Source organism: Zosterops lateralis, assembly GCF_965231275.1.
Source record: "Zosterops lateralis genome assembly, chromosome: 37".
Taxonomy (NCBI): Eukaryota; Metazoa; Chordata; class Aves; order Passeriformes; family Zosteropidae; genus Zosterops; species Zosterops lateralis.
This window is the reverse complement of record NC_139797.1, coordinates 384608-408239: the sequence shown is the minus strand read 5'-3', so window position 1 is coordinate 408239 and position 23632 is coordinate 384608. Positions and strand designations below refer to the sequence as shown.

Below are 23632 nucleotides of genomic sequence, written 5' to 3'. Positions count from 1 at the left end.
ATTTATATATAAAAGTGTGTATTTATTACATAACATATATTGTATTATATGGTTATATATTATATATACTTATAATTATAATGTATATTTTAATAGTAATATAAATATATTTTATATTATATAAATATATTATAATTATAATATTATAATTATTCTTAATTATATATATATAATACTTATATTGTATGTATTATAATATATATTTAAATATTAAATATATAAACTAAACATAAACTTCTGACCATTAAAATATTTTAAAAAATCAATTTTTTTTCTTTTTTTCAGCACCATGGAAGGCCCAAAACGCCCTGGAGGCCCCGGGGGACCCCCTGGAGGAGCCAAAAAATTCCGGGGGGGTCCCAAAGGACCCTCCCAGTTCGAGCAGGAATTGGCCCAACTGGGGGAACTGGAGGATGAGGAGGAGGAGATGGAAATGGGGGAGGAAATAACGGGGGAGCCACAGAAACAGCCCACAGGTAAAAGGGAATTTTGGGGATTTTTTAGAATTTTTTTGGATTTTTTTAAGTTTTTTTTATTTATTTTTTTAGGATTTTTTTAAAGGTTTTTTTATAATTTTTTTTGAGATTTTTTTAGGATTTTTTTGAGGGATGTTTTAGGGATTTTTAGGGATTTTTTTAGGGATTTTTTGAAAATTTTTAGGGATTTTTTGGGAATTTTTTGGTGTTTTTTTTTTTTTCTTTTTTTTTCGGATTTTTTTGATTTTTTTTTTTTTTAGAATTTTTTGGAGGATTTTTGGAGGATTTTTGGGAGATTTTTTTAGGATTTTTTGGGGATTTTTTTGAAATTTTTTTGGGAATTTTTTGGAATTTTTTTGAAATTTTTTTGGGAATTTTTTGGAATTTTTTTGAAATTTTTCGGGAAATTTTTTGGGTTTTTTGCAAGATTTTTAAAAAATTTTTGGAGGAATTTTTAAGGCTTTTTTGGGGGAATTTTTTTGAGGATTTTTAAAAATTTTGGGGGGATTTTTTTTTTAGGATTTTTTTTAGGATTTTTTTGAGGTTTTTTGAGGGATTTTTTTGTAGATTTTTTTTTAAAATTGGGATTTTTTGGGGTTTTTTTTATTTTTTGGGGGGGGCTTGGGTTTTTTGTGGATTTTTTTTTTAATTTTTCTTTTTAAATTTTAAAGGGGAAGTTTTTTGATTTTTTTGAGGATTTTTGAGTATTTTTGTGCCTTTTTCCCCTACAAGGACATATTTTAAACCAACTTTTGTCTGTTTTTTACCTCTTTTTGACTTGTTTTATTTATTTTTACCCAATTTTGTGTATTTTAATTTCATTTTTTGTGTTTTTTTCCCTTTCAGGGTCTCTATTTGTGGGGGAAATTCCCCAAAAGTGGCGCCGCCCGGCCCCTCCCCCAGAGCCCCCCCAGAGTGTGACCTTCCTGCAGCTGGACCTGGATCACTACGTGGGTGAGGGGCCCCAAAACACCCCAAACTCACCCCAAAAATGGCCCTGAGAAAATCCCCAAACAGCCCCAAAAATCCCCCAAGAAATTAAAAAAAAATCCCCAAAAATCCAGAAAAATTCCCAAAAATCCCCCAAAAAATCCCCCAAAAATCCCCCCCCAAAATCCCCAAAAATGACAAATTTGGTCCCCAAAACACCCCAAATTCACCCCAAAAATAGCCCTGAGAATATCCCCAAACAGCCCCAAAAATCCCCCCAAAAATAAAAAAAATATTCCCAAAAAATTCCCCGAAAAGTCCCCAAAAATTACAAATTTTGTCCCCGAAATCCTCCCAGATTTCCCCCAAAATTCCCAATTTTTAACCAAATACCCCCAAAATTCCCAATTTTCTCCCTAATTTTCCCCAAATTCCTCCCAAATTTCCTAATTTTACCCTCAAAATTCCCAATTTTCCCCAAATTCCTTCCAAAATTCCCAATTTCTCCCCCAAAAACCCCCAAATTTCCAAAATTTCCCCCAAAATTCCCAATTTTCCCCCAAATTCCCCCCCGAATTCCCCCCAAAATTCCCAATTTTCCCCCCAAATTCCCAATTTTTCCTGCCAAATCCCCTCAAAATTCCCCCAAATCCCCTCAAAGACCCCCCAACTCTCCCAACATCTCCAATTTTCCCCAAATCCCCCCAAAAATCCCAATTTTTCCCCAAAAGTCCCAATTTTTCCCAAATTCCCCCCCAAAATTCCAAATCTTTCCCCAAATTTCTCCCCCAAATTCCCAAAATTTTTCCCTCAGGTACCAAATTTTTCCCCCAAAATCTCCCCAAATCCCCTCGGAAACCCCCCAACCCTCCCTAAAACCCCCCAAAACCCCTAAAATCCCCCAAATTTTTATTTTTTTCCAGGAATTCCCCCTCCAGGATTCCCGGGGTGGCCCCACCCCTCCCCCATCCTGCGGATGTTCGGGGTGACGGGGGAGGGGCTCAGTGTGTGTCTGCACCTGCACGGCTTCAGCCCCTATTTCTACGTGCTGGCACCGCCAGGTGAGTGGCCGAAAAATCCTAAAATTCACCCCAAAAACCCTCAGTACAAAATTATAAATATTCCAGAAAAAATCCCCAAAAAATCCCCCAAAAAAATCCAAAAATCACCATAAAAATCGGGCCCAGAATGGCCCAAAACGGCTCAAAATTTGCCAAATTCTGCCCTAAAATTGCTAAAAATTCACTCCAAATCCCTGAGCTCGAAATTCCCAAATTTCTGTGAAATTCCTACAAAAATTGCCATAAAAATCCGAAATCGGGCTCAAAACGGCTCAAAAAACGGCCAAAAATTGACCTAAAGCGGCTCCAGAATCCAAAAATTTCGCCCCAAAATTGCCTCAAAATCCCCCAAATTCACCCGACAATCCTTGACCCTGATAACACTAAAATTCTGGAAAAAATACCTGAAAAAAATCCAAAAATCGGGCCCAAAATGGCTCAAAACGGCCCAAAAATCGCAAAATTCTGTCCGAAAATTGTTCCAAAATCACCCCAAAACTCCCCAAAATCAATGAACCAAAAAATGTCAAAATTTCTGCGAAATTCCCAAAAAATCCCCATCAAAATCTAAAAATTTCATAAAAATCGGGCTCAAAACGGCTCCAAAATCGCAAAATTCGGGCCCAAAATCGCCCCAAATTCACCCCAAATTTCATGAACACAAAATTAACAAAATTCCCCCAAAAAATCCCCATCAAAATCCAAAAAGAATCCAAAATTTCACCAAAATCGGGGCCAAAATGGCTCAAAAATTGAAACATTTTGCCCCAAAATCCCTCAAAAGTCGCTCCAAAATTGCCTCAAATTAAGCCCAAAAACTGCTGAATTCACCCCAAAATTCTTTATCCAAAAAAACCCAAATTTCTGGAAAATTCCCTCACCTTTCCCTCCATTTTTTCCCCTCACGTTTCCCGCCCTTTTTCTCCCCTCACATTCCCACCATTTCCCCCTCACATTTCCCTCCCTTTTCCCCTCACATTTCTACTCTTTTTCCCTCACATTCCCCACCATTTTCCCCTCACATTTCTACTCTTTTTCCCTCACATTTCTACTCTTTTTCCCTCACATTTCTCACCATTTTCTCCTCTTGTATTCGCTGCTATTTTCCCCTCACGTTTCCCGCCATTTTCCCCTCACATTTTCCACTCTTTTCCCCTCACATTTCCCTTCCTTTTTCCACTCACATTCCCGCCCTTTTCCCCTCCCATTCCCCTCCATTTCCCCCTCACCTTTCCCTCCTTTTTTTCCTCACATTCCCCACCATTTTCCCCTCACATTTCTACTCTTTTCCCTCACATTTCTCACCATTTTCTCCCCTCACATTTCCCGCCCTTTTCCCCCTCACGTTTCCCGCCCTTTTCCCCCTCACGTTTCCCGCCCTTTTCTCCCCTCACGTTTCCCGCCCTTTTCTCCCCTCACATTTCCCGCCCTTTTTCTCCCCTCACGTTTCCCGCCCTTTTCTCCCCTCACGTTTCCCGCCCTTTTCCCCCCTCACGTTTCCCGCCCTTTTTCCCCCTCACGTTTCCCGCCCTTTTTCCCCCTCACGTTTCCCGCCCTTTTCTCCCCTCACGTTTCCCGCCCTTTTTCCCCCTCACGTTTCCCGCCCTTTTCTCCCCTCACGTTTCCCGCCCTTTTCTCCCCTCACACTCCCCTCCATTCTCCCCTCACTTTCCCCCCACCATTCCCCACCTCCCCTCCCTCACCTGCCGCAGTGAGGAGGTAACTGAGGGGCACAACCGTCATTTTTCACGTAAAAATTAATAAATTTTGTGTGGTTTTTGGGGTGTTTTTTTCCAGGTGTGAAGGAGACTCACCTGGAGCAGCTGGAGCAGGAACTGGAGGCGGCGCTGAGGAGGGAACAGAGGGGGGGAAACCCCAAATTGACGCCCCCAAAAAACGTCCTGGGGCTGCAGCTGGTCCAGAAACAGAGTGAGAATCACAAAAATAAAATTTGGGAGGATTTTGGGGGATTTAGGGGAAAAAAAACACGTCAAAAACGGCCCAAAAATGGCAAAATTCGGCCTTGAAATGTGAAAATTCGACACCAAAATGTCAAAGTTTGGTTTCAAAAATTGGTCGCGAAATGTCAAAATTTGGCCTTAAAATTTGGCCTCAAAAATGTGAAAATTTGACCCCAAAAAAGTGAAAATTTGGCACCTAAAATGTCCAAATTTGGGTCCAAAAAGGTCAAAATTCAGATTTTTTTCACCTTTTTTCCCCCCAAAAATCGTATTTTTTCGTGTTTTTTTTCCCCGCAAAATTCAGATTTTTTCACCATTTTTTTCCTTGAAAAATCCAAATTTTGTTCACTTTTTTTCCCCAAAATTCAGATTTTTTCTCCTTTTTCCCCTCAAAATTCAGATTTTTTTCACTTTTTCCCCCCCAAAATTTGGATATTTCTCGCTTTTTTCCCCCAAAATTCAACTTTATCCCCCCAAAAATCCAATTTTTTCAGGGTAAAATTCAGAGGTTTTTTTTTTCCGAAAAATCCAGTTTTTTCAGGGTAAAATCCAGATTTTTCCCCCCCAAAAATCCAATTTTTTCCCCTAAAATTCACATTTTTTCCCCCAAAAATCCGATTTTTTCCCGTTTTTTTTCCCCGAAACCACATTACTTCATATTTATTTCTCTCCTAACTCAATTTTTTTCCCCTTTTTCAGGTATTTTTGGTTTCCAGGGGAATAATCCATCTCAATTTGTCCGTGTTGTTGTGTCCCCCAAAATTCACATTTTTTCACCATTTTTTCCCCCAAAAAATCCAATTTTGTTCACTTTTTTTCCCCCAAAATTCAGATTCTTTTCCCCTAAAATTCACATTTTTTCAGGGTAAAATTCAGATTTTTTTGCTTTTTTCCCCCAAAAAATCCTATTTTTTCAATTTTTTTCCCCAAAAAATTCAGATTTTTTTTCCCGGAAAATTCACATTATTTTACCCTTTTTTTCCCTGAAAAATCCAATTTTTTCACTTTTTTCCCCTAAAATCCAGATTTTTTCCCCCGAAAATTCAGATTTTTTTTCCCCTAAAATTCACATTTTTCCCCATAAAATCCGATTTTTTCCCCCGAAAATTCGCATTTTTTTCCCCAAAATCCGATTTTTTTCTCTTTTTTCCCCCAAAAAATTCAGATTTTTTCACCTCTTTTTTTCCCCCCAAAATTCAGATATTTTTCACCAAAAATCCGATTTTTTTTGCATTTTTTTTCCTCTAAAATTCAAATTTTTTTGTGTTTTTCCCCCGAAAATCACAATTTTTCCCCGTTTTTTTCCCTCAAACCCCATTTCCTCACCTTTATTTCTCTCCTAACTCAATTTTTTCCTTCTTTTCAGGCATTTTTGGTTTCCAGGGGAATACTCCCTCCCCATTTGTCCGTGTTGTGGTGTCCCTGCCCCGTCTGGTGGCCCCGGCCCGGCGGCTCCTGGAGCGGGGCCTGCGCTGGGGAAACCTGGGGCTGCACCCGGCGCCGCCCTACGAGGCCAATATCGACTTCGAGATCAGGTAAAAACACACCAGAAATTATAATTTATCACCAAAAAAAATATAGAGTGGGATGGATGAGGTGGAGTGGAAAAATCCCCAAAAAATTCTGACTTAAAATGGTGAAAATCGGGATTTTTTTGGGTGGGGTTTAAGCCCCAAACCCCCAAAATTTCACCCCAAAAATCCCAAATCCTGACCCTAAAATCCTTCCAAAATTCTACCCCAAATTCTGGCCCCAAACCTCCCAAAATTTGACCCCAAACCTCCCAAAATCTGAGCCAAAAATCTGCCAAATTCCACCCAAAAAAACCTGAAAATCTGATCCCAAAATTCCACCCAAAAACTCCCAAAACCTGATCCCAAAACTTCAAAATTCTACCCCAAATTTCCACCCCAAAAAATCCCCAAATCCCCCAAATTCCACCCCAAAATTCCACCCAAAATCCCTCCAAAATCTGACCCGAAAACCCCCAAAATCTGACCCCAAAATTCTTCCCCAAAACCCCCAAAACTCCAAAAATCAGACCCCAAAATCCCCAAAATTCGGCTCCAAAATCCCCAAAATTCCATCCTAAAAAAAACCAAAATATGACCCCAAAATTCTACCCCAAAACCCCCAAAATTCCACCCAAAAAAACCCCAAAATCTGACCCCAAAACCTCCAAAATCTGACCCCAAAATCCTCCAAATTCCATCAAAAAAAAGCCCAAAATCTGATCCCAAAAACCCCCAAATTCCACCTAAAAAATCCCCAAAATGTGAGCCCAAAACTCCCCAAAATTCCACCCAAAAAACCCCCAAAATCTGGCCCCAAAATCCCCAAAATTTCCCCAAATTCCACCCCAAACCCCCAAACTTTTTCCCCAAATCCCCCAAATTTTTCCCAAATTCCCCAAAATCCCTCCTGAACCCCCCAAAATTTTGAATTTTTCCCCCCAAATTCCTCCTAAAACCCCCAAATTTTCTCTCAAAACCCCCAAATTTTTTCCCCAAACCCCCAAATTTTCCCAAACCCCCAAAATCCCCCAAATTTTCCCAAAATCCCCCAAAATTTCTCCCAAAAACCCCAAAATTTTATTTTTTTTCAGGTTTATGGCAGACTCAGGACTCGTTGGCTGCTGTTGGGTGGAGCTGCCCCCGGGGACCTTCCGCTGGCGTGGGGAGCCCCAAAATTCCCAAAATTCCCCCCAAAATCCACAAAATTCCACCCAAAATTCACAAAATTCGGAAAATTCCACTCAAAATCTCTCAGATTTCACCCAAAATTTCCAAAATTCCACCCAAAATTCACAAGATTTTACCCCAAATCCTTCAGATTCCACCCAAAATTCCACCCAAAATTCAGAAAATTCCGCTGAAAATTCCACTCAAAATCTTTCAGATTCCACACAAAATTCTACCCAAAATCCTTCAAATTCCACCCAAAATTCGGAAAGTTCCACCCAAAATTCCACCCAAAACCCCCCAAATCCTCCCGAAAACTCTCAAAATCCCTCAAACTTCCCCCAAAATTTTTCTGAAAATTCCCCAAACCCTCCAAACTTTACCCCAAACCCCCCAAATTTTTCCCCAAATCCCCCAAATTCCTCCCAAAATCCCCAAAATTATTCTGAAAATTCCCTAAACCCCCCAAATTCCTCCCAAAACCCCCCAAATTTCCCCCAAAATTCCTCTCAAAACCCCCAAAATTCCTCCCAAAACCCCTCAAATTTCCCCCCAAACCCCCCAAATTTCCCCCAAAATTCCACTCAAAACCCCCCAAATTTCACTTCAAACCCCCCAAATTTCCCAAATTTTTCCCAAAATCCCCCAAATTTCCCCCCAAACCCCCCGAATTTCTCCCCAAACCCCCCCAGGGCCACCCTGTGCCAGCTGGAGCTCGACGTCCCCTGGGGGTCCCTGCGGGGTCACCCCCCCGAGGGGGCCTGGCTGGGGCTGCCCCCCCTCAGGGTGCTCAGCTTTGACATCGAGTGCGCCGGGAGAAAGGGTAAACTGGGACAAACTGGGATAAACTGGGAGGGGTTTGGGGTCATTTTAAGGCTTTTTTCCTGGGATTTTTGGGCTTTTTGGGGGGGATTTTTGGGGATTTGCGGCTTTTTTTCGAGGGATTTTAAGGGATTTGGGCCTTTTTTTGGGAGATTTTGGGCAGTTTTGGGGGCTTTTGGGGCCATTTTTGGGCACTCAGGGGACTGGGATAAACTGGGAGTGACTGGGAGGGGATTTGGGGCTTTTTTGGGGGGAATTTCGGGCAGTTTTTGGGGGATTCGGGACAGTTTTGGAGCACTGGGAGCAACTGGGATGGACTGGGAGGTGACTGGGATAAACTGGGAGGGGATTGGGATGAACTGGAATAAACTGGGAGGGACTGGGACAAACTGGGAGGGACTGGGAGGGGATTTGGGGCTTTTTGGGGCTTTTTACGGGGAATTTTTGGAGGATTTTTGGGGATTTGGGGCCTTTTTCGGCAAATTTTTGGAGGATTTTGGGCCATTGCGGGAGGATTTGGGGCAGTTTCAGGACACTGGGAGGGACTGGGATGGACTGGGATAAACTGGGATAAACTGGGATAAACTGGGAGGGGTTTGGGGGAGATTTGGGAGGATTTGGGGCGTTTTTCGGGAATTTTGGGCAGTTTGGGGGGGGGATTTGGGGCTGTTTTGGGGCACTGGGAGCAACTGGGATGGACTGGGAGGGGATTGGGATGGACTGGAATAGACTGGGATAAACTGGGAGGGGTTTGAGATCAACTGGGAGGGACTGGGATAAACTGGGAGCACTGGGATGGACTGGGAAGGGATTTGGGGCAGTTTTTGGGGCAGTTTTTGGGGGATTTGGGGCACTGGGGCCTGGCTGGGGCTGCCCCCCCCTCAGGGTGCTCAGCTTTGACATCAAGTGCGCCGGCAGGAAGGGTAAACTGGGATAAACTGGGATAAACTGGGAGGGACTGGGAGTGGATTTGAGCCATTTTGGGGTTTTTTTCAGGGAATTTTTGGGGATTTCGGGGCTATTTTGGGGGAGTTCGAGGCATTGGGAGCAACTGGGAGGGACTGGGAGGGGATTGAGATGGACTGGGACAGACTGGGATAAACTGGGAGGGACTGGGATGAACTGGGAGGGAATTTGAGCCATTTTGGGGCTTTTTTCAGGGAATTTTTGGGGGATTTTGGGGGATTTGGGGCTTTTTTCGGAGGATTTTTGGGGGTTCTGGGCCATTGCGGGAGGATTTGGGACAGTTTTGGAGCACTGGGAGGGACTGGGAGGTAACTGGGATAGACTGGGAGGGACTGGGAGGGGATTTGGGGCAGTTTTGGGGGGATTTGGGGCACTGGAAGAGACTGGGAGGGCTTGGGATAAACTGGGAAGGCACTGGGACAGACTGGGATAGACTGGGATGGACTGGGAGGGGTTTGAGATGGACTGGAATAGACTGGGACATACTGGGAGGGACTGGGACAAACTGGGAGGGGTTTGGGGCTTTTTTTGGGGAATTTTTGGGGGATTTTTGGGGCATTCGGGGCCATTCCGGGGGAATTTGGGACCATTTTTGGGGGACTTCGAGGCACTGGGAGCAACTGGGATGGACTGGGATAAACTGGGATAAACTGGGAGGGGATTGGGATGGACTGGGATGAACTGGGATGGACTGGGAGGGACTGGGAGGGGTTTGACCCATTTGAGGGTTTTTTTGGGAATTTTTGGGGGATTTTTGTGCTTTTTTCGAGGGATTTCGGGCAGTTTTTGGGGCATTCGGGGCCATTTCAGGGGCATTTGGGGCAGTTTCGGGACACTGGGATGGACTGGGAGGGGATTGGAATGGACTGGGATAGACTGGGATAAACTGGGAGGGACTGGGAGGGGATTTGGGACTTTTTTCGGGGGATTTTTGGTGATTTTGGGCCATTTCAGGGGCATTTGGGGCACTTTCGGGGCACTGGGATGGACTGGGAGGGGATTTGGGGGAAGATTTTGGGGGATTTAGGGCATTTTAAAGTTTTTAGGATCATTTACAGGGTTTTATAAGGTCACAGATCCAAATTTTTGATGCTTTTGGCTCAATTTTGGATATTTTTGACTCAAATTTGGGAATTTTTGACCCAATTTTGGAGCTTTTTTAGGTCAGTTTTGGGCGGCGTCTTTTGAGCTGCAGTTCCGCTTTTTGGCCACCAGGTGTCGCTGCAGGATGGGAATTTTGGGCATTTTTAGGCCGTTTTTGGTCATTTTGGGGCCGTTTTTGGGGTTTTGGGGGCGGTTTTGGGGGTTTTTTGGGGTCCTAAATCGATTTTTCGGGACGCCAGGGGTGTTTCCGGAGCCGCAGCAGGACCCGGTGATCGCCATCGCGGCCGTGGCGCTGCGCCAGGGCAGCCGGGAGCCTTTTCTCAGGGTGGTTTTTACTCTGCTCAGCTGCGCCCCCTTGAGGGGAGCCACCGTCAGGAGCTTCCAGACGGAAAAGGAGCTGCTGCAGGTGAGATTTGGGGGGAAAAATGGGGATTTTGGGAAAAAAAATGGGGGGGAAATGGGGGAAAATAATGGGGATTTGAGGAAAAAAAAACAGGAATTTTGAGGCAAAAAAAATGGAGATTTTGGGGCAGAAAATGGGGATTTAAAGCCAAAAAACTGTGGGGATTTTGGGGCAAAGAATTGGTAATTTTAAGGTCATAAATAGGGATTTTTAGGCAAGAAATTTTGGGGGTTTTGGGCGAAAAAATTGGGGATTTTGGGGTAAAAATACCCAGGGATTTTAGGGCCATAAATGGGGATTTTTGGGTGGCAAAAAAAAAAAAGAGGATTTTGGGGAAAAAAAAAAATGGGGATTTTTGGGACCAAAAAAAAGGGGATTTAAAGCCCAAAATAATGGAGGTTTTGGGGTCAAAAAATTGGGTATTTTGGAGCCATAAATGGGGATTCTTGGGTGGCAAAAAAGGGGGGATTTTAGGGCAAAAAATTGGGATTTTGGGGCAAAAAAAATTGGGATTTTTGGGCTGCAAAAAATGGGGATTTTTGGGGAAAAAATTGGGATTTTTTTCCGCAGTCGTGGGCGGAGTTTGTTCGGATCGTGGACCCCGATGTGATCACTGGGTACAACATCCACAACTTCGACCTGCCCTACCTGATCCAGAGAGCTCAGGTGTTACAGGTGAGAGCCTGGGACACACCTGGGCACACCTGGGGACACCTGGGCACACCTGGACACACCTGGGGACACCTGGGGACACACCTGGGGACACCTGGGGACACACCTGGGACACCTGGGGACACCTGGGCACACCTGGACACACCTGGGGACACCTGGGGACACACCTGGGGACACCTGGGGACACCTGGGCACACCTGGACACACCTGGGGACACCTGGGGACACACCTGGGGACACCTGGGGACACCTGGGGACACACCTGGGGACACCTGGGGACACACCTGGGGACACCTGGGGACACCTGGGACACACTTGGGCACACCTGGGGACACCTGGGGACACCTGGGACACACCTGGGGACACCTGGGGACACACCTGGGGACACACCTGGGACACACCTGGGGACACCTGGGGACTCCTGGGACACACCTGGGGACACACCTGGGACACACCTGGGGACACCTGGGGACACCTGGGACACACCTGGACACACCTGGGGACACCTGGGGACACACCTGGGGACACACCTGGGACACACCTGGGGACACCTGGGGACACCTGGGACACACCTGGACACACCTGGGGACACCTGGGGACACACCTGGACACACCTGGGGACACACCTGGGACACACCTGGGGACACCTGGGACGCACCTGGGGACACCTGGGACACACCTGGGACACACCTGGGACACACCTGGGACACACCTGGGGACACCTGGGACACACCTGGACACACCTGGGGACAGCTGGGGACACACCTGGACACACCTGGGGACACACCTGGGACACACCTGGGGACACCTGGGACACACCTGGGACACACCTGGGACACACCTGGGGACACCTGGACACACCTGGGACATGCTAAAAAAAACCCCCAGATCCAAAAAAACCCCAAATTCCCCCCAAAAATCCCAAAAATACCCATGAAAATTCCCATTTTTCACCTGTCCTGTCTCACCTGTCCCTGTCTCACCTGTCCCTGTCTCACCTGCCCATGTCTCACCTGTCCCATCTCACCTGTCCCATCTCACCTGTCCATTCTCACCTGTCTCACCTGTGCAGGTTCCTTCGTTCCCGTACCTGGGGCGGGTCCTGGGCGTGGCCTCACAGGTGAAGGATTCGACCTTCCAGTCCCGACAGCTCGGCCGGAGAGAGGGAAAGGTGGTCACCACACCTGGGAGGGTCACCCTGGACATGCTGCAGGTGAGACACACCTGGGGACACACCTGGGCACACCTGGGGACAGGTAACACACACCTGGGGACACCTGGGGACACCTGGGGACACGTAAAACACACCTGGGAGGGGATAAAACACACCTGGGGGAAGATAAAACATGCCTGGGACACACCTAGGGACAGGTAACACACCTGAGGACAGGTAACACACCTGGGGACAGGTAACACACACTTGGGGACAGGTAACACACCTGGGGACAGGTAACACACCTGGGGACAGGTAGCACACCTGGGGACAGGTAACACACACCTGGGGACAGGTAACTCACACCTGGGACAGGTAACACACACCTGGGACAGGTAACTCACACCTGGGACAGGTAACACACACCTGGGAGGGTCACCCTGGACATGCTGCAGGTAAGAGACACACCTGGGGACACCTGGGGACATGGAACACACACCTGGGGACAGGGAACACACCTGGGAGGGGATAAAACACACCTGGGGACAGGTAACACACACCTGGGAGGGGATAAAATACACCTGAGATACACCTGGGCACACCTGGACATACCTTGGACACACCTGGGAGGGGATTTGGGGAGGGATTTTGGTCTCCCCAGGTAAATTTTGGTCTCCCCAGGTGAGTTTTGGGCCTCTCCAGGTGAGTTTTGGGTGTTTTTCCCCCCCAGGTGCTGCTGAGGGAGCACAAGCTGCGCTCGTATTCACTCAACGCCGTCAGCGCCCATTTCCTGCACGAGCAGAAGGAGGACGTGCCCCACGGGATCATCACCGAGCTCCAGGTGAGTTACCTGTGTCCCCAGGTGTGCCCAGGTGTCACCTGGTGTCACCTGGTGTCACCTGGAGTGGTCACAGAGTGACCAGTGAAAAAAAAATGGGCCCAAAATGGCAAAAAATGGCTCCAAAATGGGCCAAAAATGGCCCCAAATGGCTCCAAAATGGTCTCAAATGGTCCCAAAATGGATCAAAATGGTCCCAAAATGGCAAAAAATGGCCCCAAAATGGCACTAAATGGTCTCAAATGGCACCTGAGGGGCACCTGGGGCACCAAAATGTCACCTGTGTCACCTGGAGTTACAGGTGTGGCCTCAAAATGGCCCCAAAATGGCACTAAATGGTCTCAAAATGGCAAAAAAATGGTCCAAAATGGGACAAAAATGGCCCAAAATGGTAAAAAATCATCCCAAAATGGCCCAAAATGGTCCCAGAATGGCAAAAAATGGACCCAAAAGAATCCCAAAATGGTTCAAAATGGTCCCAAAATGGCGTCAAGTGTCACCTTTGTGCACCACGGGATCATCACCGAGCTCCAGGTGAGTTACCTGGGTCCTCAGGTGTGCCCAGGTGTCACCTGGAGTGGTCACAGAGTGACCAGTGAAAAAAAAAAGGGCCCAAAATGGCCCTAAATGGTCTCAAAATGGTCCAAAATGGCTCAAAATGGCCCAAAATGGTAAAAAATGGTCCCAGAATGGCACTAAATGGCCTCAAAATGGCAAAAAATGGTCCCAAAATGGACCAAAATGGTCCCAAAATGGCCTCAAATGGCACCTGAGGGGCACCTGGGGCACCAAAATGTCACCTGTGTCACCTGGAGTTACAGGTGTGGCCTCAAAATGGCCCCAAAATGGCACTAAATGGTCTCAAAATGGCAAAAAATGGTCCAAAATGGCCTCAATGGTGTCCCCAATGTCCCCAATGGTGTCCCCATGTCCCTAAGAGTGTCCCCAATGGCGTCCCCAATGTCACTAAGGCTGTCCTCAATGTCCCCAATGGTGTCCCCAATGTCACTAATGGTGTCCCCAATGTCCCCAATGGTGTCCCCAATGTCACTAATGGTGTCCCCAATGTCCCTAAGGGTGACCCAATGGTGTCCTCATGTCCCCAAGGGTGTCCCCAATGTCCCTAAGGGTGTCCCCAATGTCACTAAGGGTGTCCCCAATGTCACTAAGGGTGTCCCCAATGGCGTCCTCATGTCCCTAGGGGTGTCCCCAATGTCCCCAATGGTGTCCCCAATGTCCCTAATGGTGTCCCCATTAATGTCCCCATTGTCATTAATGTCCCCTCAGAATGGCGACGCCCAGACCCGGCGCCGCCTGGCCCTGTACTGCCTGAAGGACACTCACAATGTCCCCATTAATGTCCCCATTAATGTCCCCATTGTCATTAATGTCCCCTCAGAATGGCGACGCCCAGACCCGCCACCGCCTTTCCCTGTACTGCCTGAAGGACACTCACAATGTCCCCATTAATGTCCCCATTGTCATTAATGTCCCCATTGATGTCCCCATTAATGTCCCCATTAATGTCCCCTCAGAATGGCGACGCCCAGACCCGGCGCCGCCTGGCCCTGTACTGCCTGAAGGACACTCCCATTAATGTCCCCATTGTCATTAATGTCCCCAATGTCATTAATGTCCCCTCAGAATGGCGACGCCCAGACCCGCCGCCGCCTGGCCCTGTACTGCCTGAAGGACGCCGTGCTGCCCCTGCGGCTCCTGGAGCGGCTGATGACGCTGGTGACGCTGGTGGAAATGGCGCGGGTGACGGCCGTGCCCCTCAGTTACCTCCTGACGCGGGGACAGCAGGTCAAGGTGGTGGCGCAGCTGCTGCGGCAGGTGAGGGAGGGGACGGGGGGAATGGTGGGGGGAAAGGGGAGGGGAGAATGGAGGGGAGTGTGAGGGGAGATGGTGGGGAATGGGAGGGGAAAATGGTGGGGAATGTGAGGGGGAAAAGGGCGGGAAATGTGAGGGGAGAAAAGGGCGGGAAACGTGAGGGGAGAAAAGGGCGGGAAACGTGAGGGGGAAAATGGTGAGAAATGTGAGGGAAAAAGAGTAGAAATGTGAGGGGGAAAATGGTGGGAAAGGTGAGGGGAAAATGGTGGGAAATGTGAGGGGAAAAGGGAGGGAAATGTGAGGGGAAAATGGTGGGGAATATGAGGGGAAAAGGGAGGGAAAGGTGAGGGGGAAATGGAGGGGAATGGGAAGGGAGAAAGGGAGGGAAATGTGAGGGGGAAAATGGTGAGAAATGTGAGGGAAAAAGAGCAGAAATGTGAGGGGGAAAATGGTGGGAAAGGTGAGGGGAAAATGGTGAGAAATGTGAGGGGAAAAGGGAGGGAAAGGTGAGGGGGAAATGGAGGGGAATGGGAAGGGAGAAAGGGAGGGAAATGTGAGGGGGAAAAGGGTGGAAAATGTGAGGGGAAAAGGGAGGGAAATGTGAGGGGAAAAGGGTGGGAAACGTGAGGGGAAAAGCAGGAAAGGTGAGGGAAAAATGGTGAATGCGAGAGGAGAAAATGGCGGGAAATGTGAGGGGGGAAAATGGGGAATGTGAGGGGAAAAGAGCAGGAAACATGAGGGGGAAAGAGCAGGAAATGTGAAGGGGAAAATCAGGAATGTGAGGGGTAAAGGTTGGGAAATGTGAGGGGGAAAACGTGAGGGAAAAAGAGCAGGAAATGTGAGGGGGAAATGGTGGGAAACGTGAGGGGAGAAAAGGGCGGGAAACGTGAGGGGGGAAAAGGGCGGGAAAACATGAGAGGAGAAAATGGCGGGAAACGTGAGGGGGGAAAAGGGCGGGAAACGTGAGGGGAGAAAAGGGCGGGAAACGTGAGGGGAGAAAAAGGGCGGGAAACGTGAGGGGCAAATGGCAGCGAATACAAGAGGAGAAAATGGTGAGAAATGTGAGGGAGAAAGAGCAGAAATGTGAGGGGAAAAAGGAAGGGAAATGTGAGGGGAAAAGGTTGGGAAACATGAGGGGAGAAAAGTGATGGGAACAAATGAGAAAATGGAAGGAAATGTGAGGGGAAAAAGGCCATTTATGGGGAATTTTAAGGCCTTTTAAAATGGGATTTTTAGGGAGTTTGGGGTGGGATTTTTAGGATATTTTTGGGGTTAAATTGTGACATTTTGGGGTGGTTTTATCCCTCCCAGGCCATGCAGGAGGATTTTCTGCTGCCCGTGGTGAAGTCGGAGGGAGGAGAAGATTTCGAGGGGGCCACAGTCATTGAGCCTCTCAAGGGGTGAGTGGAGGGACACAAAAAAAACCCCTAAAATTCACCAGATTCTCCTTAAAAAAATCCCTGAATAGCCATGAAAATAAAACCCACAAACACCCTGAAAAAAACCCTAAAAAACCAAAAAAATTCCTCCCCAAAAAAACCCTGAAAATTCCTCAAAAAAACCCTGAAAATTCCCCCCAAAAACCCCTGAAAATCCCAAACCCCAAAAAATGCAAAAATCCCCCCAAAAAAACCCTAAAAATTCCCCAAAGAACCCTGAAAATTCCCCCCAAAAAACCCTAAAAATTCCCCAAAAAAACCCCTAAAAATTCCCTAAAACCCCCCTAAAAATAAATAAAAAAAACCCCAAAAACCCCCTGAAAATTCCCAAATAAACCCCCAAACCCCAGAAAATTCCCCAAAAACTCCCAAAAACCCCTTGAAAATTCCCCCCAAAAAACCCCTTAAAATTCAAAAAAAAAAAACAACCCCAAAAAACCCCTAAAAATTACCTAAAAAAACCCCTAAAAATTCCAAAAAAAACCCTAAAAATTCCAAAAAACCCCCTAAAAAACCCCCTAAAAATTCCCTAAAAATCCCAAAAAAATCCCAAAAAATCCCCAACACCCCAAACCCCCCTAAAAACCCCCCAAACCCCCCAAATAAACCCCAAATTTCAGGTACTACGACGAGCCCATCGCCACTCTGGATTTCTCCTCGCTGTACCCGTCGATCATGATCGCCCACAACCTGTGCTACAGCACCCTGCTGCCGCCAGGGGGCGCCCAGGCACACGGGTCTGTACTGGGGTGGACTGGTTTATACTGGTTTATACTGGGAGGGCACTGGGAGGGGCTGGGTTATACTGGTTTGGACTGGGAGGGTTCTAAAATGGGATTAAGAGGCTCTAAAGTGACACTGGGAGGCTCCAAAATGGCTTAAGGATGTACTGGTTTATATTGGTTTGGACTGGGAGGGCACTGGGAGGGGTTTAAATGGGGCTGGGAGGTGCTGGGTTATACTGGTTTGGACTGGGAGGGTTCTAAAATGGGATTAAGAGGCTCTAAAGTGACACTGGGAGGCTCCAAAATGGCTTAAGGATGTACTGGTTTATATTGGTTTGGACTGGGAGGGCACTGGGAGGGGTTTAAATGGTGCTGGGAGGTGCTGGGTTATACTGGTTTGGACGGGGAGGGCACTGGGAGGGCACTGGGAGCACTGGGAGGGACTGGGAGGGCTCTAAAGTGGGATTAAGAGGCTCTAAAATGGGATTGGGAGGCTCTAAAATGGGATTAGGGGGCTCTAAAATGGTGCTGGAACATACTGGGTTATACTGGTTTGGACTGGTTTATACTGGTTTGGACTGGGAGGGCACTGGGAGCACTGGGAGGGCTCTAAAATGGCACTGGGACATACTGGTTTGGACTGGGTTATACTGGTTTGGACTGGGAGGGCTCTAAAATGGGATTAGGAGAATCTAAAATGGTGCTGGGTCATACTGGGTTATACTGGGTTATACTGGTTTGGACTGGGAGGGCACTGGGAGCACTGGGAGGGCTCTAAAGTGGGATTAGGAGGCTCTAAAATGGTGCTGGGACATACTGGTTTATACTGGTTTATACTGGTTTGGACTGGGAGGCTCTAAAATGGGATTGGGAGGTACTGGGTTATACTGGTTTGGACTGGGAGGGCATTGGGAGGGCATTAAAATGGGATTGGAAGGCTCTAAAATGGTGCTGGGACATACTGGGTTATACTGGTTTATACTGGTTTGGACTGGGAGGGCACTGGGAGCACTGGGAGGGCTCTAAAGTGGGATTAGGAGGCTCTAAAATGGTGCTGGGACATACTGGTTTATACTGGTTTATACTGGTTTGGACTGGGAGGGCACTAAAATGGGATTGGGAGGTACTGGGTTATACTGGTTTGGACTGGGAGGGCACTGGGAGGGCATTAAAATGGGATTGGAAGGCTCTAAAATGGTGCTGGGACATACTGGGTTATACTGGTTTATACTGGTTTGGACTGGGAGGGCATTGGGAGGGCATTAAAATGGGATTAGGGGGCTCTAAAATGGTGCTGGGACATACTGGGTTATACTGGTTTGGACTGGGAGGGCACTGGGAGCACTGGGAGGGCTCTAAAATGGCACTGGGACATACTGGTTTGGACTGGGAGGGTGCTGGGAGGTACTGGTTTATACTGGTTTGGACTGGGAGGGGTTTAAAATGGCACTGGGAGGGGCTGAGTTATACTGGTTTGGACTGGGAGGGCACTGGGAGGTACTGGGTTATACTGGTTTGGACTGGGAGGGCACTGGGAGGGGCTGGGTTATACTGGTTTATACTGGGAGGGGTTTAAAATGGCACTGGGAGGGGCTGAGTTATACTGGTTTGGACTGGGAGGGCGCTGGGAGGTACTGGTTTATACTGGTTTGAACAGGTTTGAACTGGTTTGGATTGTTTTGTACTGGGAGGCTCTAAAATGACTCTGAGACGTGCTGGTTTAGTTGGTTTATACCGGTTTAAATTGGTTTTTATTGGTTTCTACTGGTTTATATTGGTTTGTATTGGTTTATACTGATTTAATTGCTTTATATAATTTTATATTGGTTTATATTGGCTTGTACTGGTTTATATTGGCTTATATTGGTTTATACTGGTTTATGCTGGTTTGTATAATTTTATATTGGTTTATACTGGTTTATATTAGTTTATACTGGTTTATATTGGTTTATATTGGTTTAATTGGTTTATATTGGTTTATATAATTTTATATTGGTTTATATTGGTTTATATCACTTTATACTAGTTTATATTGGTTTACATAGTTTATATTGGTTTATACTGATTTATATAATTTTATATTAGTTTATATTGGTTTATATAATTTTCTACTGGTTTATATTGGTTACTACTGGTTTATATTGGTTTATACTGGTTTATACTGGTTTATACTGGTTTATATAATTCTATATTAGTTCATACTGGCTTATATAGGTTTATATTAGTTTATACTGGTTTATATTGGCTTATATAATTTTATATTGGTTTATACTGGTTTATACTGGTTTATACTTTTATATTGGTTTATACTGACCTATACTGGTTTATACTGGTCTGAACTGGTTTATACTGGTCTGTACCGGTCTTTACTGGTTTATACTGATTTATACTGACCTATACTGGTTTATACTGGTCTTACTGGTTTGTACTGGTCTATACTAATTTATACTGGTTTGTACTGATTTATACTGGTTTATACTGGTTTATACTGGTTTATACTGGTCTGTACTGGTCTATACTGGTTTATACTGGTTTATACTGGTCTGTACTGGTCTATACTGGTGTGTCCTGTCCCCCTCCCCAGGCTGGGCCCCGAGGATTTCATCCGGACCCCGACGGGGCAGCTCTTTGTGACCCCCCGGGTGCGCAGGGGGGTCCTGCCCCGCGTCCTGCAGGGGCTGCTGGCCGCCAGGAGCAGGTCAGGGGGGATTTGGGGGGAAATTCGGGGATTTTGGGAAATTTGGGAGAAATTTGGGGGATTTTGGGATGAAATTTGGGGGTTTTTGGGGTGAAATTGGGGGATTTTGGGGGGATTTTGGGGGGTCCTGCCCCGGGTGCTGCAGGGGCTGCTGGCGGCCAGGAGCAGGTCAGGGGGGAAAATTCGGGGATTTGGGGAAATTTTGGGGGATTTTTGGGGCAAAATTTGGGGGGATTTGGGGGATTTTTGGGGATTTTAAGGTGAAATTTGGGGGATTTTTGGGGATTTTGGAGTGAAATTTGGCGGATTTTTGGGGTGAAATTTGGGAGGATTTTGGGGTAGATTTGGGGATTTTTAGGGTGAATTTTGGGGTGGATTTGGGATGAATTTAGGGATTTTTGGGGTGAAATTTTGGGGATTTTGGGGTGAATTTGGAAGATTTGCAATTTTGGGGAAACTTGGGGATTTTGGGGGGAATTTGGGGGGATTTGGGGTCACTGTGGGGCAATTTGGGGTCTCTGAGATGGATTTGGGATGAATTTTGTGGGATTTTGGGGTGAATTGGGGGATTTTGGGGTGAATTTTGGGGATTTTTTTGGGGATTTTGGGGCTCAGGTGTTCCCAGGTGAGCTCAGGTGTTCCAGGTGTGGCCAGATGAGCTCCCCTGCAGGTCCTGGCAGGGTAAAGGTGATTTTAACCAAGAAACAGGACCCAAAATGGGGAAATTTGGGTGAATTTGGGCGAATTTGGGTGAATTTTCGGCAAATTTGGGTGAATTTTTGCAGGAATTTTTGGGATTTTGGTGGGGATTTTTTCCCAGGTGAGCTCAGGTGTTCCCAGGTGTTCCCAGGTGAGCTCACCTGCAGGTCCTGGCAGGATAAAGATGCTTTTAACCAAGAAACAGGACCCAAAATGGGGAAATTTGGGTGAATTTTCGGAAAATTTGGGTGAATTTTAGCGGGAATTTTTTGGATTTTTGCGGGAATTTTTGGATTTTTGTGGGAATTTCTGGGATTTCTCTGGGGATTTTTTCCCAGGTGAGCTCAGGTGTGCCCAGGTGTTCCCAGGTGAGCTCACCTGCAGGTCCTGGCAGGGTGAAGACCCTTCTGGCCGAGGAACAGGACCCCGAGAGGCGGCAGGTCCTGGACGGGCGGCAGCTGGCGCTGAAAATCAGCGCAAACTCCGTGTACGGCTTCACCGGGGCCCAGGCCGGGCGCCTGCCCTGCCTCGAGATATCACAGGTGAGATAACACACCTGGGACAGGTGAGACACACCTGGGACACACCTGGGACAGGTAACACACACCTGGGACAGGTAACACTGAGCAAACTCCGTGTACGGATTCACCGGGGCCCAGGCCGGGCGCCTGCCCTGCCTCGAGATATCACAGGTAAACACACACCTGGGGACAGGTGAGACACACCTAGGGACAGGTAACACACACCTGGGACAGGTGAGACACACCTGGGACAGGTAACACTGAGCAAACTCCGTGTACGGCTTCACCGGGGCCCAGGCCGGGCGCCTGCCCTGCCTCGAGATATCACAGGTAAACACACACCTGGGACAGGTGAGACACACCTGGGACACACCTGGGACAGGTAACACACACCTGGGACAGGTAACACTGAGCAAACTCCGTGTACGGCTTCACCGGGGCCCAGGCCGGGCGCCTGCCCTGCCTCGAGATATCACAGGTGAGATTACACACCTGGGGACACACCTGAGACACACCTGGGACAGGTAAAAACACACCTGGGACACACCTGAGATACCCAAAACACACCTGGGGATGTTCACAAACACACCTGGGCACACCTGAGATATCCAAAACACACCTGGGGAACCCAAATCACACCTGGGCACCCTCAGGTCTCACCTGGGCTCACCTGTGTCCCCTCAGAGTGTTACCTGGGCTCACCTGAGCTCACCTGGGCTCACCTGTGTCCCCTCAGAGTGTTACCTGGGCTCACCTGGGCTCACCTGTGTCCCCTCAGAGCGTTACCTGGGCTCACCTGAGCTCACCTGGGCTCACCTGTGTCCCCTCAGAGTGTTACCTGGGCTCACCTGAGCTCACCTGGGCTCACCTGGGCTCACCTGTGTCCCCTCAGAGCGTTACCTGGGCTCACCTGGGCTCACATGAGCTCACCTGGGCTCACCTGTGTCCCCTCAGAGTGTTACCTGGGCTCACCTGAGCTCACCTGGGCTCACCTGTGTCCCCTCAGAGCGTTACCTGGGCTCACCTGAGCTCACCTGGGCTCACCTGGGCTCACCTGGGCACCCTCAGGGCTCACCTGGGCTCACCTGTGCACACCTGTGTCCCCTCAGAGCGTGACGGGCTTTGGGCGTCAAATGATCGAGAAAACGAAACAGCTGGTGGAGAGTAAATACAGCGACGTGCAGGTAACTCACCTGAGACACACCTGGGACAGGTAAAATACACACCTGGGGACAGGTAACACACACCTGGGACACACCTGGGACAGGTAATACACACCTGGGGACAGGTAACTCACACCTGAGACACACCTGGGGACACCTGGGGGAGAGTAAATACAGTGACGTGCAGGTAACTCACCTGGGACAGGTAACACACACCTGGGACAGGTAAAATACACACCTGGGGACAGGTAACACACCTGGGACAGGGAACACACACCTGGGACAGGGAACACACACCTGGGACAGGGAACACACACCTGGGACAGGTAACGCACCTGGGACAGGGAACACACACCTGGGACAGGTAAAATACACCTGGGACAGGTAATACACACCTGGGGACAGGTAACTCACACCTGGGGGAGAGTAAATACAGCGACGTGCAGGTAACTCACCTGGGACAGGTAATACAGGTAATACACCTGAGACAGGTAACACACCTGGGGACAGGTAACACACCTGGGACAGGTAACACACCTGGGGACAAGTAATACACACCTGGGACACACCTGGGGACAGGTAACTCACCTGGGAACACGTGGGGATACCTGGAGACAGGTAACACACAGCGGGGGACAGGTAACACACCTGGGGACACCTGGGGACAGGTGAGACACACCTGGGACATGTCTGAGATACCCAAAACACACCTGGGGATGTTCACAAACACACCTGGGCACAGGTAACACACACCTGGGGACAGGTAACTCACCTGGGACACACCTGGGTGGGATTTTAGTGGCATTTGGGGGCAGTTTTTGAGGTTTTTTGGGGTCCTGATCCCAAATTTTGGGGTCCTGATCCCGTTTTTTGGGGTCCTGATCCCAAATTTCCCCTCCCCAGGTGGTTTACGGGGACACAGACTCGGTGACATTAATTTTGATTTATTTTATTGACGTTTTGATGTATTTTAGTGACGTTTTGGTGTATTTTAATCGGGATTTTATGTATTTTAATGGGATTTTTTTGTGTATTTCAATGGGATTTTTGTGTATTTTAAAGGGGATTTTTTCATGTATTTTAATGGGGTTTTTTGTGTGTATTTTAATGGGGATTTTTGTGTATTTTAATGGGATTTTTGTGTATTTTAATGGGGATTTTTGTGTATTTTAATGGGATTTTTGTGTATTTTAATGGGATTTTTGTGTATTTTAATGGGATTTTTGTGTATTTTAATGGGGATTTTTGTGTATTTTAATGGAGATTTTTATGTATTTTAATGTGGTTTTTTTTGTGCATTTTAATGGAGTTTTTTTTGTGTATTTTAATGGGGATTTGGAGGGTTTTAATGGGATTTTTTAGGTATTTTAATGGGGATTTTTGTGTATTTTAATGGGATTTTTGTGCATTTTAATTTTTTTTTGTCTCTTTTAATGCCGATTTTGATGTTTTCGGGGTCATTTTTGGGGTTTTTTGGGGTCCTGATCC

The 23632-nt window shown here is 47.3% G+C and overlaps 1 protein-coding gene across 1 annotated transcript in view; it reads left to right on the top strand.

Moving 5' to 3' along the window:
* POLD1 (DNA polymerase delta 1, catalytic subunit) overlaps window positions 1–23632 on the top strand; it is a 40393-nt gene that overhangs the window by 1633 nt on the left and 15128 nt on the right. The window contains exons 2-18 of the mRNA XM_083882117.1: window positions 286–476; window positions 1323–1430; window positions 2330–2467; window positions 4265–4396; window positions 5795–5963; window positions 7034–7115; window positions 7788–7932; window positions 10241–10407; window positions 10975–11079; window positions 12148–12288; window positions 12959–13069; window positions 14711–14902; window positions 16211–16299; window positions 16959–17075; window positions 19648–19761; window positions 20855–21002; window positions 22091–22165. Of these exons, the coding sequence (XP_083738243.1) occupies window positions 290–476; window positions 1323–1430; window positions 2330–2467; window positions 4265–4396; window positions 5795–5963; window positions 7034–7115; window positions 7788–7932; window positions 10241–10407; window positions 10975–11079; window positions 12148–12288; window positions 12959–13069; window positions 14711–14902; window positions 16211–16299; window positions 16959–17075; window positions 19648–19761; window positions 20855–21002; window positions 22091–22165 (2220 nt within the window). The 5' untranslated portion in view covers window positions 286–289. The remainder of the gene's footprint in view (window positions 1–285; window positions 477–1322; window positions 1431–2329; window positions 2468–4264; window positions 4397–5794; window positions 5964–7033; window positions 7116–7787; window positions 7933–10240; window positions 10408–10974; window positions 11080–12147; window positions 12289–12958; window positions 13070–14710; window positions 14903–16210; window positions 16300–16958; window positions 17076–19647; window positions 19762–20854; window positions 21003–22090; window positions 22166–23632) is intronic.